This window comes from Liolophura sinensis, chromosome 10, assembly GCF_032854445.1.
Source record: "Liolophura sinensis isolate JHLJ2023 chromosome 10, CUHK_Ljap_v2, whole genome shotgun sequence".
Taxonomy (NCBI): domain Eukaryota; kingdom Metazoa; phylum Mollusca; class Polyplacophora; order Chitonida; family Chitonidae; genus Liolophura; species Liolophura sinensis.
In genome coordinates, this window is record NC_088304.1 from 5,956,852 (window position 1) to 5,972,293 (window position 15,442).

General features: G+C 40.5%; 1 protein-coding gene across 1 annotated transcript; it reads left to right on the forward strand.

Moving 5' to 3' along the window:
• Positions 1-378: 378 nt before the first annotated feature.
• Positions 379-15,442, forward strand: LOC135476455 (E3 ubiquitin-protein ligase RNF10-like). The gene is made up of 18 exons (XM_064756485.1): positions 379-796; positions 3,301-3,470; positions 4,297-4,505; positions 4,898-4,988; positions 5,162-5,219; positions 5,777-5,903; positions 6,307-6,446; positions 6,974-7,089; positions 7,716-7,760; positions 8,480-8,614; positions 9,450-9,765; positions 10,210-10,343; positions 10,455-10,572; positions 10,740-10,841; positions 11,955-12,089; positions 13,275-13,378; positions 14,117-14,327; positions 15,323-15,442. Exons 1-18 carry the CDS (start codon positions 694-696, stop codon positions 15,424-15,426), a joined length of 2,418 nt encoding a protein of 805 aa, XP_064612555.1. The 5' UTR covers positions 379-693; the 3' UTR covers positions 15,427-15,442.

The window sequence follows — 15,442 nt, forward strand, 5'->3', positions numbered from 1 at the left end:
CCTGCCAGATGTGTCTACTGAGGTATTTTCACGGTGGAATTCCCTTCCCAGTCCTGACATACATAGTATAAATAAACATTCACGAGAATTGGATCCTGGGTGATGTATTATAAGTTCATGAACCACAGGAACAAAAAGCTCAACTATTTCTCAGTCAACAGGCCAGGGAACACAACACAATCATCTGTATATTCAGTTAATTAGGTAGCTGTAAGCAGTTTTGACACCAATGGAATAAAAGTATAACCTGGACAACTACAGGGGCCCAAAATCCAAACAAAGTTTTCGATCCAAAACTTTTTCAAATTTCGCTGTTCTCGCGATCTCTCGACAAATCACGCATCACCCTGACATCCGGGGAACTCGTGAACGGTATCGCCATATTGAGCAATTTCTCAGGGAAGTGTCCCTGGGTGCTACTTGGCGACTTTTAAAAAGTGATATTCAGGGCGCTTGGGGGAAGAAACCCCCCGAACGCTATTGCTTTCCAAGCATCAAAACTTTCTGAACTTTGCCATAGGCGTAAAAAAAGTCTGTTGTTTAGTAATATTTTTTATTTGGTCGTGTGAAATCATGGAGTGCTGAAAATGTCGGTGAAGACGTGTGATTGTTGCTTTTCTACTTGCGGGTCGACCGTTTTGGTTGGTGCACACGACAATTTTGAGGCCGGGGGACGGTTGAGGGTGGTGGTGGATGATAGAGGAAGAGACATCTGCAGAAATGGACAGGAAAAACTCGAGTCGAACATCATCAGTTCCGCCCAAATCCAATGGGTGTCAAGAACCTAAAAAATCAGGTATAAAAACGTCATGTGAAATATAAAACGCTAGTCTGAAAATATGCAGTTAGCCGAAATTAAGAAAAATAAGACTAACAATTTGATTAGAACCTGTGAACAAAAACATTTATTACAATAGTTGCAGACATTGCCACTGTCAGTCTGTTAATGGTCAAATTCTAACCCAAGACAAGGTGTAACGGTGGCTTATGTATACTGAAATGCGGGGATCGCAGACCGCATACTTAGCCTGAGAGTCGTGGACCCAATTGTGGTATGATGCTTACAAAGAGCTAGCCCCTCGTTCAGTTCTGATGCATGCATGTTAGATTTGTCCAGAGTACACATGTAGCACAGCAATTCTGAAAACTAAAGTATTTACGCACATTTTGTCACAAAATCACTACTTGCTTTTACATCACCATTCTCCTGTACATCATAGCCTAAGTCAAAAATAGGCTTGTATGTAGCAGATCATCGCGCACTGCCATATGGTTAAAATCTGGGTCATCGAAGCGCACATGGACAGCAGCAGTTTATCTTTCCATGAAATTTAGAATGGAACAGTTTCCGAAGAGAATCCCCCCCCCCCACTTTTTTTGTTGCAAACTTAATTTGACATTTCGCACAAATTGTAGGGTCCGTCATTTTGCTCCTTGGCTTTCAGACAATTGCAAATTTGTTCCTCTGTAGTAACATGGCTTTCTGCCTGTCAGAACTGACAGCCAGCTGATCAAAACAGAGAGACGCGGTGAAAGGTCAAGCGTGGTGAGCAACAACCTGATTTATTAGCTCATGATTTAGACACGACATGTGAGAATAAGTCATAACTGTGGATTATCTTGGATTTACTGGCCTTAAAGGCTACAAAATGTGGCAGACATTGGTAGAGGAACAGAGAATGCCTTGGTGAACATAATTTATTGGAGTTTTGCCTGGTAAATGCATGTTTTGATTCATTTTGCTCGGATTTTTGTGGCGTGGAGTTTCTATGCACTAAGCCGTTTTCAAATACCGCTGTTTTAACCCGGAAGTCTCCTCGGCTGTGATGTATGCCTAACCTCATATTAAAAGATCACAGCCGAGATCCTTGGCTAGTCAGATATGTGAAGCTTTAGGAAAAACAAAACAAAGCAAAAAAAAAATGCGTGGTGACAGCTAGGTTTGATGAAAACTGAGGACTCTGCTGGTCCAGAGACCCATGTCTCGATCTCCTCTGTTTTCTATGCCAGGCTTGATCACACTGAGAAACAACATGGCTCCTGAAGAGAGCAATTGCTGTCGCCTAGCATCATGGCAATGAATTTACATACCAAATGTGAGTGGGACCGCAAGCTGGCAAATCTGCCGCTTGACCAAGACTTTGTCAAGGATCAAATCTCATCTCGTCAGGCACAAACTGTTGCCTGACAAACTTCACATGTAAATTACATAGGGAATCTTCAGAGCAAACAAAAAAATCTGGTTGGATTGAATAGGATTTGAAATTTGACATACAAGTTTCACAAGTAATGTGTAGACCTTGGGACAGCCAACAGTCTTACAGAGCTTGCCGTTTCCCTCTTGAAATGGTGGAGGTTTGTGACAGTTGTACCGATTGTTCACTTAACAACAATAAAGCCTGCATGGAAGCATCACCCTTTAAAAAATGTACATTCACCCTTCTGAATGCCTACGTGGCAACCAGATTTAAGTGCTCAGATGATCATTCAAGCTAGCATCCTGTTAATGGGACATATCACTGAAAGAAATTCAGAATTTTTGAGGTGGTTCAGATAAAAACAAAATATGAGTGGCATTTGACTCCTAACTAAACCTTAATTAAGACAATTAAAAGGGGAAATCCGTAACTGGTCTAAACTGTCCACCCGACAAGATTACTTGCAAGTAAGGCAGCACAAAGATTCCCACAATGCAATGTTCGATTGTGGATCACACATGTAAACTTTACAATGGATTGAAAGCAAATTAGAAGTCTAGTAAATCAGATACGATCTTTGCAAATCACAAATGTACCATTATTCTCAAATTGTTTGCGGGAATGAACCCGGGTTGGGTCATACCAAAGACTTTAAAAATGGTACTTGTTTACTGCCTCGCTTGGCACTCAGCACTGAGAGGTTGGAGCAAGTAAACAGGAATGGCTTGTCTGGTGTCAGTATAATGTGACAGGGTGGAGTGTCATGTCTGGTATCTTTGGCGTGATACTTCATTGGCGAGGACACTTTGGGCAGAATGGACTCGCCCAGCCATGAGAAGACACAGTATATGTACACACACCTAATGACTCCTCGTCATATGACTGAAAAATTGCGACCTAAATTCCCAATCATCCATTCATTCAAAGTGTTTATACTGGTACTCCTGATGGCAAACATAGCTTGGTGAATATACAAGCCTAGTCACTTGTGCTGTCCATGGAAACCTGGTAAGTATATGACTTTTCTGTACACCTTCATGTATCGAGGAAGGTACGATATCATAGCAGCCCATAACGCGAGTGTTTTTCTCTCTTGTTTCAGAGAATGGCAATGGTGGCCGGTTTACTCGCCACAAGAAGCGAGAGCCCACGGTGGCACGTCCCAGACAAGACAATGGGGTGGTACGCAAGCCGACTCCGCAAAAGAGTCGAGCCTCGACTGATAAGAGACCTAGATCTAGAGGGCTTTTCGGTGATAGGCAAAGGGAAGAGGTGAGCATTTTAGTTATATATTTAGTTGTGTGCAAGTACAGAACAGAAAGGACTGTTTGGTGTGGATGTTGTTCCTGCCCAGAAGTGCTCAACCAATTGTAGTTCATGGCTGCTCATTTGTGTTTTGCGGTAAATTCTTATTCGGGTTTACATAAGGTGCAACAGTTTCTTACAGGATATGCCAGTTTCCTTTATTATACTGAGTGCCTTGTTTTAATTTATTAAATGGAAGTTGGTATACAATACTTGTATTTTTCCCCCCACAATTTTGACAGGTGTCGTTGACTTTGGCTTATTCTGGAGAGATGTACAGAACACCGATCAAATAAAGAAAAAATATAACATGACAGCTGTTTTCATTGTAAAGATCTGAGAATTGAAGTGTTTGTCTTTCAGTTTTTTATCATTAGTGCTGAAAGGGCTTTATCCCCTGCTAACCTTGGGTTCAAATTTGTATTAGTATGTGTAAGTTGAAGGTCAGTGGCAGTCACTGAAAAGGGAATTCCCCCAATGAATCAGAACGCCTAAAATATATTTTGTTGGTCCATACAATATGTAAAGGGTTGTCTCCCCTTGTGTCACTGAGTGGTGCAATATATGAGTAGGCTTTAACATTGAATGTTAGGTTTCCGTAACAGTCCAGTTTAGGACTAGGGCTTGTAACTGTTCTTGTTCAAGAGTTTGTCAGGATGTTGACGTACAGGTACACCTGTTGTAGATGCCTTTGTACATACCTTAGTTCTCCCATTAGAATATGGGATCCTTGTGTGGTTATGATGAAGACTGTCTTTGTGGTGAACACCTGTTCAATTCCCTCATGTATCAGGTGAGTCCAGGTGAGGAAAGGGTTGAGTACGGCACAGCCCTGCAGAAAGGATCCCGAAAAGGAAACCTCAACCACCTACTGAACTTCACGTACGCCCCTCGCGATACCGGTGATGGTGTGAGCGGGCAGGGACGAAGCTCCCATGGAAGATGGCCACGTAGGGGTCACTACAAAACCAAGTACAACAAGGAACAGTTCCTTCAGGCAAAGTAAGTTCTGATTTACAGAATTACCAGAACTTGATGCAGCTGAACAGTTTCGGCACCCTTTTGATTGGCCAGGCTGGCAGTTTCCACCATTTTTTTTTTTATATATACAGAGAATAGAAAATATTATTACAAAATATTAACCCAAATTTTGACCCGCCAAACTCTTTTCACAGGTTTGAAATTGCCCTGGATCAGACCCTGATGACAGTTTGAAGTTTGCATTCAGAATAAAGTAAAGTTTTCATCTGCCCTTCATATTGTTTATTCAACACTTAAACCACATATTTTTTCAGTGCATTCAAAATGTGTGGTATCGGGCATGTTGTATGTAATTAGTGCAGAAGACTAGTACTGGTGATCTGTTTGGTGATGTATGTATATCACTGTTTCAGCTGTCAGTTTATTGTGAGGGAAGGGGAAGACTACTCTGTACATAGTGCTGACCCAGACAAACTAGTAGACTGGGACCTTGTCGAGCAAGTGGTGAGACTTTTGCTCTAGTTTATCCTCGTGGCGTAAGATAATCAGATTTACCATAAATAGCACTCTCATTGATGGATTAGTAAAGGCAACAGTGAAAGCACAAATCTTTGACTTGGTCTAATTCTGTATGCAACAGCAGTAATCCTAACCATCTTGTTTTTTCTTGCTTCCAGAGAGTGTGCAGCTCAGAGTTGCCATCCTGCCCAATCTGTTTGTATCCACCTGTGGCAGGTACGTTAGAGTTTAGTGAGAGTATGATTGTGTTGAATCTGTTCCAGAGAAAGGAAAGCCTAGACCAATATGATTCAGGATTTAAGATGCTGGTTGCCGTTGTATATGAGGAACCTAACCTAAGAAGAAAATGTTCTTATTGCCATTTTATATCATAAAGAAGTCTTCCAACTTAAAAACTTTGGTGGCATTCCTGGTGAGGTGTGTAAACATTTAACTCTTGTTAAAAAAGATGATGGGTGATAAACTGAATTTTTGTAGCAGTATCATCTGTTGTATTTTTTCATAGTTACCCTATTTCTTCAGCCTTTGGCATATTTTTAATTTGATTTTGGATACAAAACGGCATTGGTTGGGTTGGCCAATGTCAGGGGTTTATAAATATGATATCAGTGTACACAGAATAATGCCTGCGGACTATGCTTGAATGCCTTGCAAACATGCCACAAGGTTGCAGGATTAGAGTTTAACAGTAATCAGCTTTCATAATCTGCTCATGATGATATTGTAAGTTTTGCTACATTCTTGGCTCTAACTTGTGTTATTTGGTCTGACAGCTAAGATAACGCGCTGTGGTCACATCTACTGCTCAGCCTGTATGCTGCACTACTTGGCCCTGGGAGAGAAGAACTGGAGAAAGTGCCCCATCTGTTACGAGGCTATCCACAAGGGGCATCTGAAAAGGTGAGGCTGTGTGATTATAGGTAGGAAACTTAGGACAAGAATAGTTCTCAATGACATCACCACAATTTTTGGTAACTAGTTATGTGAAATCCAGTAAGCTTATGGTGTATTGTGCTAGCACAGCGCAGCAATGCGATCGCTGTGAATTTCAGTCCAGTTCATTCTGGCTTCCACTCCAGTCATACATGGAAAGGTCTTCCAGTAACTTCCTGATGGTCATGGGTTTCTCCAGCTTTGATTCCTCCTAACATGATGCAGACTGCTGTTGTATAACATGACAAGTTTTGTATATGTTAAAAAAAAAAAAAAAATGTTGTGAGTAGGGCATTATCAATTAGAGAAATAAAAGACAATTTCTAATAGGGCCATGATGTGACTAACTTCACTGTTATTTGGTTTACAGTGTGCAGACCAAATGTGCCCACAGCTATAAAGTGGGTGAAGAGATCACGTTTCAGCTGATGAAGAAGGAAAAGGGTAGCACCATGGCTTTGCCAAAGTCCTACTGGACACAAAGGGGTGGTAAACCTCTCTCACTTAATGGTAACTTTGACTTGCTTTCACTGTATCAGTTTTTGGGCAGTTTACAACTTCATCTTCCCCTTTTCAAGAAATTTGCTAGTCTCAATTACGTGTAATGCCTTTCTTAAATATTTGTGAGAAATTTGAGTGAACTTACATACTCGAAATTTGTAGGCTGGTATCTAGGAATCATTATGAGAAGGGCTAAATGTACACTCCCTAAAAAAAAAAAGAAAGATGGACAGGGTGGCAATTTACAATTTGATCTTTAAAAAAAAAAAAAACTCTTTCATCTGGTCGTGATTTTCATTCATCCTGAGGTGTTGACTCAGAATTGCCAGTGTTTGATATGTGGTTTTGGTGATATAGCTTAGAAATTGTGAAATGTTTGTGAAACTGCCCAGAGGCTATTTTTCAGCAGGTTTCCTGATTCCGTATGCGTGGTATTTCTGAAGTAGCAGAGTTGTGCTGTGTGCTAAGTTTTATGACCATGGCAGAAAATAGGAAGCAGATAAAGGATTTCACACCTCTGTGTGTGTGTTTGTCAGATGAGCTGGTGAGCCTGACGACAAGCCTGGTAGTGGCCACTGAGGAGGAAGTGAGACAGCTGATCATAGAGCCAGAGAGACGGGCCCTGGAGAAGCAGCTATCAGCAGACACTGAGGTGAGGCTCAAGTTGTCTTATAAATCAAGATAACACAAACTGTGATCTCTTTACAAAGTTAGCAGAAAGACTATCCTACTATTATTAGTGTACTGGTACTGATGAGTACTCTGAAGTTTACCAGTCACCAGTTATTCTGCCATTAAACAGTTTCATAACATTATTTCACAACAATTTATTGTACTAAACTGAAACTTGGTAAATAATTGCACCATGATGAGTTACAGGTCAAGGTGAAGTTTTGGGTCGTTTTGTCCATTTTCCACAAACTTGTGTTAGTTTTCGCCCTGTTTTGGAATTTAACAGTGTTCTGGACTTTTTATCAAAGCTGTGCCTATCATATTGAATGTGAAACCTTGTGCATGACTACACTGGGTTCCAGCATATTTCATTCATGTGTGACAAAATTATATTGAATTTGTGATATTCTTTTTGTTCTGCTGTGTGATATAGCTATTACTCTGGCGGCCCAAACCAGTACAGGGCTTGTATTGCAGAGTGCCTCTTACATGTAATGTTGCTTCATTGCATATGATACTATAGGAAAGCATGATATGGTTTGGCTTTCTTCATTAGATGTATTAAGCTACTACAAAGCTTTTGTTGCTTTCTTGATCTTTTGACAGGAATCAGAGACCTGCTTTATTGAATCAGCCTTGGCTTTACTGAAGGTAAGGTAGCATTCTTGTGTCTCACCTGTCGCCTGATGAAGTGTTCATTGTGGAATTCTAGGACATTTTGATACCCTTTAGAGATGCCCAAATTACAGCAAAGCATAAAAAAACCTTTTAAAACAAAAAGCCTATAATCATGGGCACTAACAGGACAAAGATGTAAAAGTAATTCTGCCTCTGTAATTTGGTATATAAAAGCTATTTGCCCAGGTTTCTAATATCTGAAAATATTTTGTACCAAATTAAGCTGCTAAACGGATGTCTGAATTAAGAATCTGTATTTAGCATTGATGTTACAAGCATGGTTTACAGAAGTATACGTAGCAATTGTAAGAAAGCCTTCTTATAGCTGAAACAGGGGGCTCTGTGGCTCAGTTGGTTAGCGCCCTAGCGCAGCGTAATGACCCAGGAATCTATCACCAATGCAGCCTCTGTGCGTTCAACTCCAGTTTATGCTGGCTTTCTCTCTGGGCGTACGTGGGAAGGTCTAGCAGTAACCTGTGGATGGTTGTGGTTTTCCCCCGGGCTCTGCCTGGTTTCCACCCACCATAATGCTGGCCGCCATCGTATAAGTGAAATAGTCTTGAGTACGGGGTAGAAAACCCATCAAGTAAGTAAATAAATAAATATAGCTGAAACATAAAAGCATCCATTTCTCAGGGAAAGTTGTGATTACCAGAAGTTAATTTGTGAAACCCTTATTTGTTCTTGGCTAGGAAAGAGTTGATGAGCTGAAGGGAAATAGAATGATCAAGGAGGAAGTAAAGAAGACTTTACAGCCCGTCTTGGAGTTCAAAGATTCTGATGAGGCTACCCCAGTCACTTCACCAAAGAAGGGGATACTCAATGAGGTAAATATGACCTGTTGTAGGAAGTTTGTGTGATTATGCATCAATTCAGTAATGGGTAATGGCTATCAATACTGATTGCTGGAGTAGGCCTTGGCCTAGTGGTTACAGGTGCTGGCTGGTGCATGGCTAAAACATTCAGAGTTCAGACCCAGTCTCGGACAAGGAATTTGTAGATTCCCTGGCTCTCTGATAATGATAAATGGTCTATTTTCCCAGTTTTAATGTCTCTTGGGGAATACTTGATACGTGGCAATGTTTTGCCAGATACAAAGTTGGGTGGTATGTTACACAGGACGCTCCACTTTCCCATAAAACTGTTGGTCATTGTATTGGTTAAAAATTCTTGAGAGTGGCATTGAGTAATAATCATAATAAAACTTATTACCTGTAAGTGGTTTAATTTTGTGAAGTTCTACCAGTCTGCTTAAGTCTGATCTGCTGTCTGATTTTGATTGTGTTATACACATCAATATTTCCCTCATGCGATGCCAGTCAGATAATCAACAAGGTAAGGGATCTAGAGTTGATTAATCTGATATACTTCAGTCGCCGTTTTAAGGCAGTTTCCTCTGCCCACTCAAGCCTGGAAATAAGCTACAGGACAAGGACAAGACCCTGTACACAACTGTTTGGTAGAGAGCAAAACTGCCATGAGAATAAGGTCAACTTTTTTAAGAACATGGCTGGCTGGTTTGTCATGTGCCAACTAAAATTATTTCCAGTGTTGCCAAAGTATCAGTGAAAAGCTTCTTGAGTATGGCATTATAATAAAGCTACTATGGGTCATTATGTGGTGACAGGAAAATTGAATATGTTACCCTGATTTCTTTTCTAGAGCATTGTGCAGTATTCCGATGCATTCCTTGATGAGGAAGCTGTAAAGCAAGAGGCAGAAGTGACAGGAGAGCTTCATCAAGGGGAGGAAACCAGCGGATCTGAGACAGTTGTACAGGAGACTGAGGAGAATGGGAACAATGATGAGACACCAGGGACGAGCCCTAATTTAGTTGCTGAAGGATCCCCAGAGGTCACAATGCTGAGTGGGGAGCAGTCATTACCTGTAGAGGAGGCCCTAGAATACCTAGCTGTAGAGGAAGAGGCCAAGCCAGAAGAGCGTCGCTCGGGGAATACATTCTATTATTTCTATCAGGGTGAGTACAAATGCGTTTTTAGCTTGCCTGTACAGACCCCGAGCGTCGGTATAGGCGTCCAGTAACAGAGAAAGCAATGTCAGACAAAATATTAAGGGTGGTATCTTTAAAAAGTACTGGATGTATTGAGCTCAGGTTTTGTACAGATGTAGAGAAAGTACACCTGCTGTGTTTGGGTTAGGCCCTTCGTGTATGTGAAGTGTGAGAGAAAGTTATTAAAAATCAATATGCTAATGATGTTAATTTGATTTTGTCATCTTAAGACAAATCCGTCCTTTAGAAGCAGTCACATTATTAGTTCCCTCGAGCAGAAATCTCATAGAATTAAATGGAAGAAGATAATATCTGTGTATCCAGAAATCTCTATACCTGACTGCTATCGTGAAGAATTCTGGATGACAGCATTTATCACCAGTGAAATAAATTGGTCAATTTGTGTTATAGCCAAGGATGGACAGCATATCTACATCCATGCTGTGAATGCAAGGTGTCTGGTAAGGGAATACGGGAGCCTGGAGAACTGCCCGGAAACTCTGACAGCCACTGTGGTGGAGATAGAGAGCGTGTTTATGACAGAGGTGAGCATAGCACCGTTAGGAGTTCAAACCCAGACCTTGTCAATTTGCTGAAAACTAAAATGCTGTTAGTTAAAAAGGAATTTTATTGGGTGAATATTGTTTGTTGTGCAGGAGCTGAGAAGACGGTTACGTTACCTGTGTCACCTACCCCTCACCTGTGAGTTCCAGGTGGCCGAGGTTCTCCTGAAGCCTCCTGTCGTCTCCAGAGACACGCTTAACTGCTTTGCAGGTGAGTATATTGTACTTATACTTCAATAAGGTGATAAATAATGAAGAAAACCTTTCATTGACTATGGATGTTTACATCCAATTTTACAAACATTTCAATTGGCCTGAATCTGAGATCCATGGCTTTTTGTGCAGTTTGTTCTCATATCCCAATGGTTTATCTTTCAGGTGAAATTGAGAGGAGGCAACGATTGAGACAAAAGAAGACCCGAGATGAAAGAAAACATACGAAGAAAATTGAAGCACAAGAAAAGCTAAAGCATGGCTTTTGTAAGTTTTTCACATGTGTTGATATACAAAGTGAGATATACAGATAAGAAATCAAGACAAATGTGCAAAGTATCTTAAATGACCTGAAATTTTGTCCACAGAAGTGCATTTTTAGAGGCAAATGTTACAAGATATTAGTTTAGAAGTTGAAACTTACAATTTTCCAGTGGAAAATCATCCCATGTACCTAGCAAACCTCAAAACACCTTTCTAAAATCAACAGATCTCTCAGAATAAGGAAAAATGAGCAAGTTAGTCGTGGACAAAATTTATGGTCATGTAGGGTAATTGAAAGGGCAGCCAGGAAATGGTAATTTTTAACAGACTCACCACCATGTGTAGTAAGTGTTGACAGATTTAATCAAGGATTTGCACTGAATAGTTATGTACATGATACAGCTTATGATACAGTAAATAACCCAACATTTTTAAGGACAAATAAATGTCATAAATTTTTACTTTTAGTGCTGAATTCACAGTTAGCCAGTAGGATATCCAACCTTCGCAACAAACCTGAAAACAGTTAAGATTAACAAAACTCTCTAAATGGGACAAATGTGTCGAGTTATCAGGGGATAAATTTTAGGTCATTTACCATATATCCCCACATATTGCTAGATTTGCTCCCCTGTGTAGCGCTCCTTTTTCTTTACGTCCAAACTAGGAGAGTCCTGCGATATTCTTTTCATAGTGTTATGCCTAGAAAAAATCAGGTAAATCTGTTTCTGGTAACAGACCAGGCAAAGATATAAAGTACTGCTATAGTGTTGAGGATGGATGTGTCCATCACTATATTATACCATAAGAGTTTGTGTTCATGCCTCCGTGGCCGAGGGGGTTAACATGCCAGTGCGCTGCGATGACATAGGAGCCTCTCATCAAAGTGGCTGCTGTGAGTTCAAGTCCAGCTCATGCTGGCTTCCTCTCCGGCATTACGTGGGAAGGTCTGTCAGCAACATGCGGATGGTCGTGGGTTTTCCCCGGGCTCTGCCCACCATAATGCTGGCCGCTGTCGTATAAGTGAAATATTCTTGAGTACGGCGTAAAACACCAATTACATAAATAAATAAAATAGTTACGTTGAACTGATCAATGTCTGTGTTTTGTTCGTAGATCCAGAGTTGCGTATCCCACTGAACAGCTCTGCACAGTTTCCTACCACCACAGGAGAGCGTGAGCTGGGATCTAGCTCCCCCTCTTCTACATCTTCACACTCCACACCGGTCACAAGTCCTACGAGTGCTAAAGGTGAGCACAGACAGTGTGCACCAAGCGTTTGGTCAGATTGGTTTTAATATGTAACCCTTTCGGCAGGGGAAAGAAGTAACGGTTTTTTAAGTTGGTGTCCAGTGATGCTTTCCATATTTGAGATTTTTTCAAAATTTCTGCTGTGTTTATATGTTTTTGTTCTGAAAAGTGTTTTTGATGGTTACTTCTTGCCACTAGAAATCAGGGTGTTTCATTTGCAGTTTTTTTTCTCTTATTTGCCCCTATCTCACCCATGTTAATTTCAGCAAAATAGGGCGTCTCAGTCTCTCCTACGTTGGTTTAGATTTATTTATCTTTTTAAGGACTGTCCCCATAAATGGTTTGCATTTATTTTGTTTTTTTCTCCAAAAAACCAAATCCAAACTACACCCTTTGTTTGCCCATTCTGTTTAAACGATTTAAAGGAATCAAACGAATCTCCGTATTGGTTGGCCACTGCTTAGTGATGCGTTTAAACATCGTTGTGTAAGCCGACTGTTAGTGCGAGTCTACACTGGATAACAAATCCAAAGAAAAAACAGTGGTTCCACAAGCCATGGGTAAATGCGAGACATACAGGGTAAAGCGTTCCGAGTAAATCATACCACTTTACAATTGACTCTTACGATACATACCAGCTTCTTGAACCAAGGAAGTGAAAGGTGAGAAAGCTAAAATAAAAAGTGATTCGTAATTTTAATTTAATTTACTGCGTTGTGCAGTGTCATTTAGGAAAGATAAACAAGCTGAAGCATGCAGTTGTCATGGTAAACACTCCCAACTGTGCTAGTGGGAGTACTTTCATCAGACCTGCTCTCTCTGCAGCTCTTTCTAATAATTGGCTGCAAGGGAAAAAAAACGAACGAACTCGACTCACATTGTTTGAGCCTTTGTTCGTTTCATTCATTTTAACCGAGTCCGAACAAACGATTTGTGGGGATGATCCCTTAATTCATTGGAGTTTTACGCCATACTTAAGAATATTTCACTTCTACGACTGGTGGGAGGAAACCAGGCGGAGCTAGGGGGAAACCCACGGCCATCTGTAGGTTGCTGGCAGACCTTCCCTCATATGACTGAAGAGTAAGCCAGCATTAGCTGGAATTGAACTCGCAGCTACTGTGTTGGTGAGAGGCTCTTGGGTCTCAATGGTTAAGAGCTGTTGTGTATTTTTTCACATTACAGGGTTGAATGTATTTGCTAGTGAGTTTGTACCAGTGGGAGGAGGAACCAGCTCCTCTAGCCCTGCCAGCTGGGGAAGAGACTCAGGCACCAGGTCCTTTGCTACGGTAAGCTACTTACAGTGTTCTCTAACACTTCAACAACTTCTCTGTGAAGAATGGTGGAAAAAAGCCCTAAAACATAATTTACTTAATTGTTTATCACAAGGCATTTTTGGTGAAGGTTGCATTCACACCTCATTACTGAGCTATCAGGCATCAGCTCTCCAAGTGTCTGCTGGATTAAGAGTTTAAAATTGTACCTACCTGATCTTTGCGCAGACTAAAATTTCCATGATTAGCTGTCATGTGGCATGTGAACAGTGAATTTAAGGAGCCCCTGAAAACCACATGTATAAAGCAGAACAACAGCGAAAGTTTTTAAAGGAAAGCAGATAACTTTTCTTTTGTTTAAGAAGTAGAATAATCGATCTAGAGATGTTTTACAACTTGATTCATATTCTTCAGGACCTCTTATTTGTAGTAATATTGATTTTTCAAAATGGTTTATCCAATAATTAGGTTTTGCACCAGGTGATGAAAACTGGACCCCATATGGTACATGTAGCTTAGACATACAGAACAGAAGTCTGATTTTTAGCACCCCTGAATAAAGTACAGGCGTAGCTTCAGTCATACCCTGAGCATCAGCTTCAAGTAATAGAGAAAGCAATATTAAACAGAATGTTAGAGGTGATATCTTAAAAATATGAAGTTTTGCAGTCATGTCCCTCGTGCAGAGGAGCTCTTTGGTAGCCTTGTCGTAAGTGTTTTAGTGCTTTTCCATCCTTTGTGTTCTGTTCCCAGATGCTGAAGGAAGGGAAGGCCATGCCTAAAGTCTGGCCTAAGTCCAACACCTCGGCTGACTCTACAGTCAGACCTGGGGTTGAGAAACCTATCCAGCGTCGTCTAGACAGCGATGAGAGTGACCCTGAGGACAAGGTTCCCGTCCCAGAGTTCCACTCGGCTTTTGAAGATGCCATCCAGCAGGCATTTGATAACCTGTCCAAGTCAAAAGGTATGCAAAGTATAAGTGACGATAGGCAATTTCACAAAGCCTGTTTTAATTGAAGTCAATAATCAGTTTGGTATCATCCTTGGTGTTTAAATTTTGTTCGCTTCACACCTATTGAAGACAGATGTACATGTGTGTATCCAAATCTAACCTTTTTGTTCAGACTTAAACTATACACCGTAAATCGCTGTTACAGATTTTAACAGTGGTTTCGGCCCATGTTATCAAAATTCAAGTCTTCAGAAGAGTAGTCAGTAATCTTTTACATACTGGGATATCATGATATCCCAGTATGTCAGATTTTCGTGTGTTTCAATGTTATGTACGTGTGTCATTTGGAGATATTCTCTCGGCAGACATAATGTAAATGTAAATCTTCAACCTTTTCGACTTTGAAAGGACACTTTTCTGTGGAATCTGTGGTTACAGTTATTATGAAAATGACACAAAAATAATTTGCTTGTGTCACAGAAGATGCAAGCTTCATAAAATGGTGCAGATTATTTCTGTATGCACTGTTGCTCTATCAGAATGTTACAAAATGTTGGTTGTTTATATGGTTGAACAGGTTGAAGAATTAGGGTAGTTTATGATTCTATAAAATTTAGGAGAATACATTGCAGGCACAGTTGTTTTGATGGGATGCACAAAAAGATCCAAATTGCAGTAGGTACACATACTTTGCTGGCGTAACATTAGAGTACTTGTGTACTAATTAAGTGTTTTGTGAACACACATTAACCAAAATTTTGGCATTCTGAGGGAAAGAACAAAAGAGTGCTTACCTGTGGACCTCTTTGTTAAGGGCAGGAAGGGATTTAGGATGGTAATATATCTGATGATCCATGGGTACCAGGATAAAAGTATGTAATATTTTCGTTACCCAGTGCATTGTTTCTTTGCGTGACCCCATCTTTTCACTGGATCTGATAACACAATTGTTCTTGCAAATTTAATTAAGTTTGATTTCTGAGCCAGAAATTTTTGTTCTCTTTTAGGGGTGTTAACTGAGACAGAAAAAGCCATAGATAATGGGCCAGGACGGAAAAAGAAAAAGCAGAAGAAGTTATTGTTTACAACAACCATGACAAGAGGAAAATAGTCTGTCTCTGTGACTG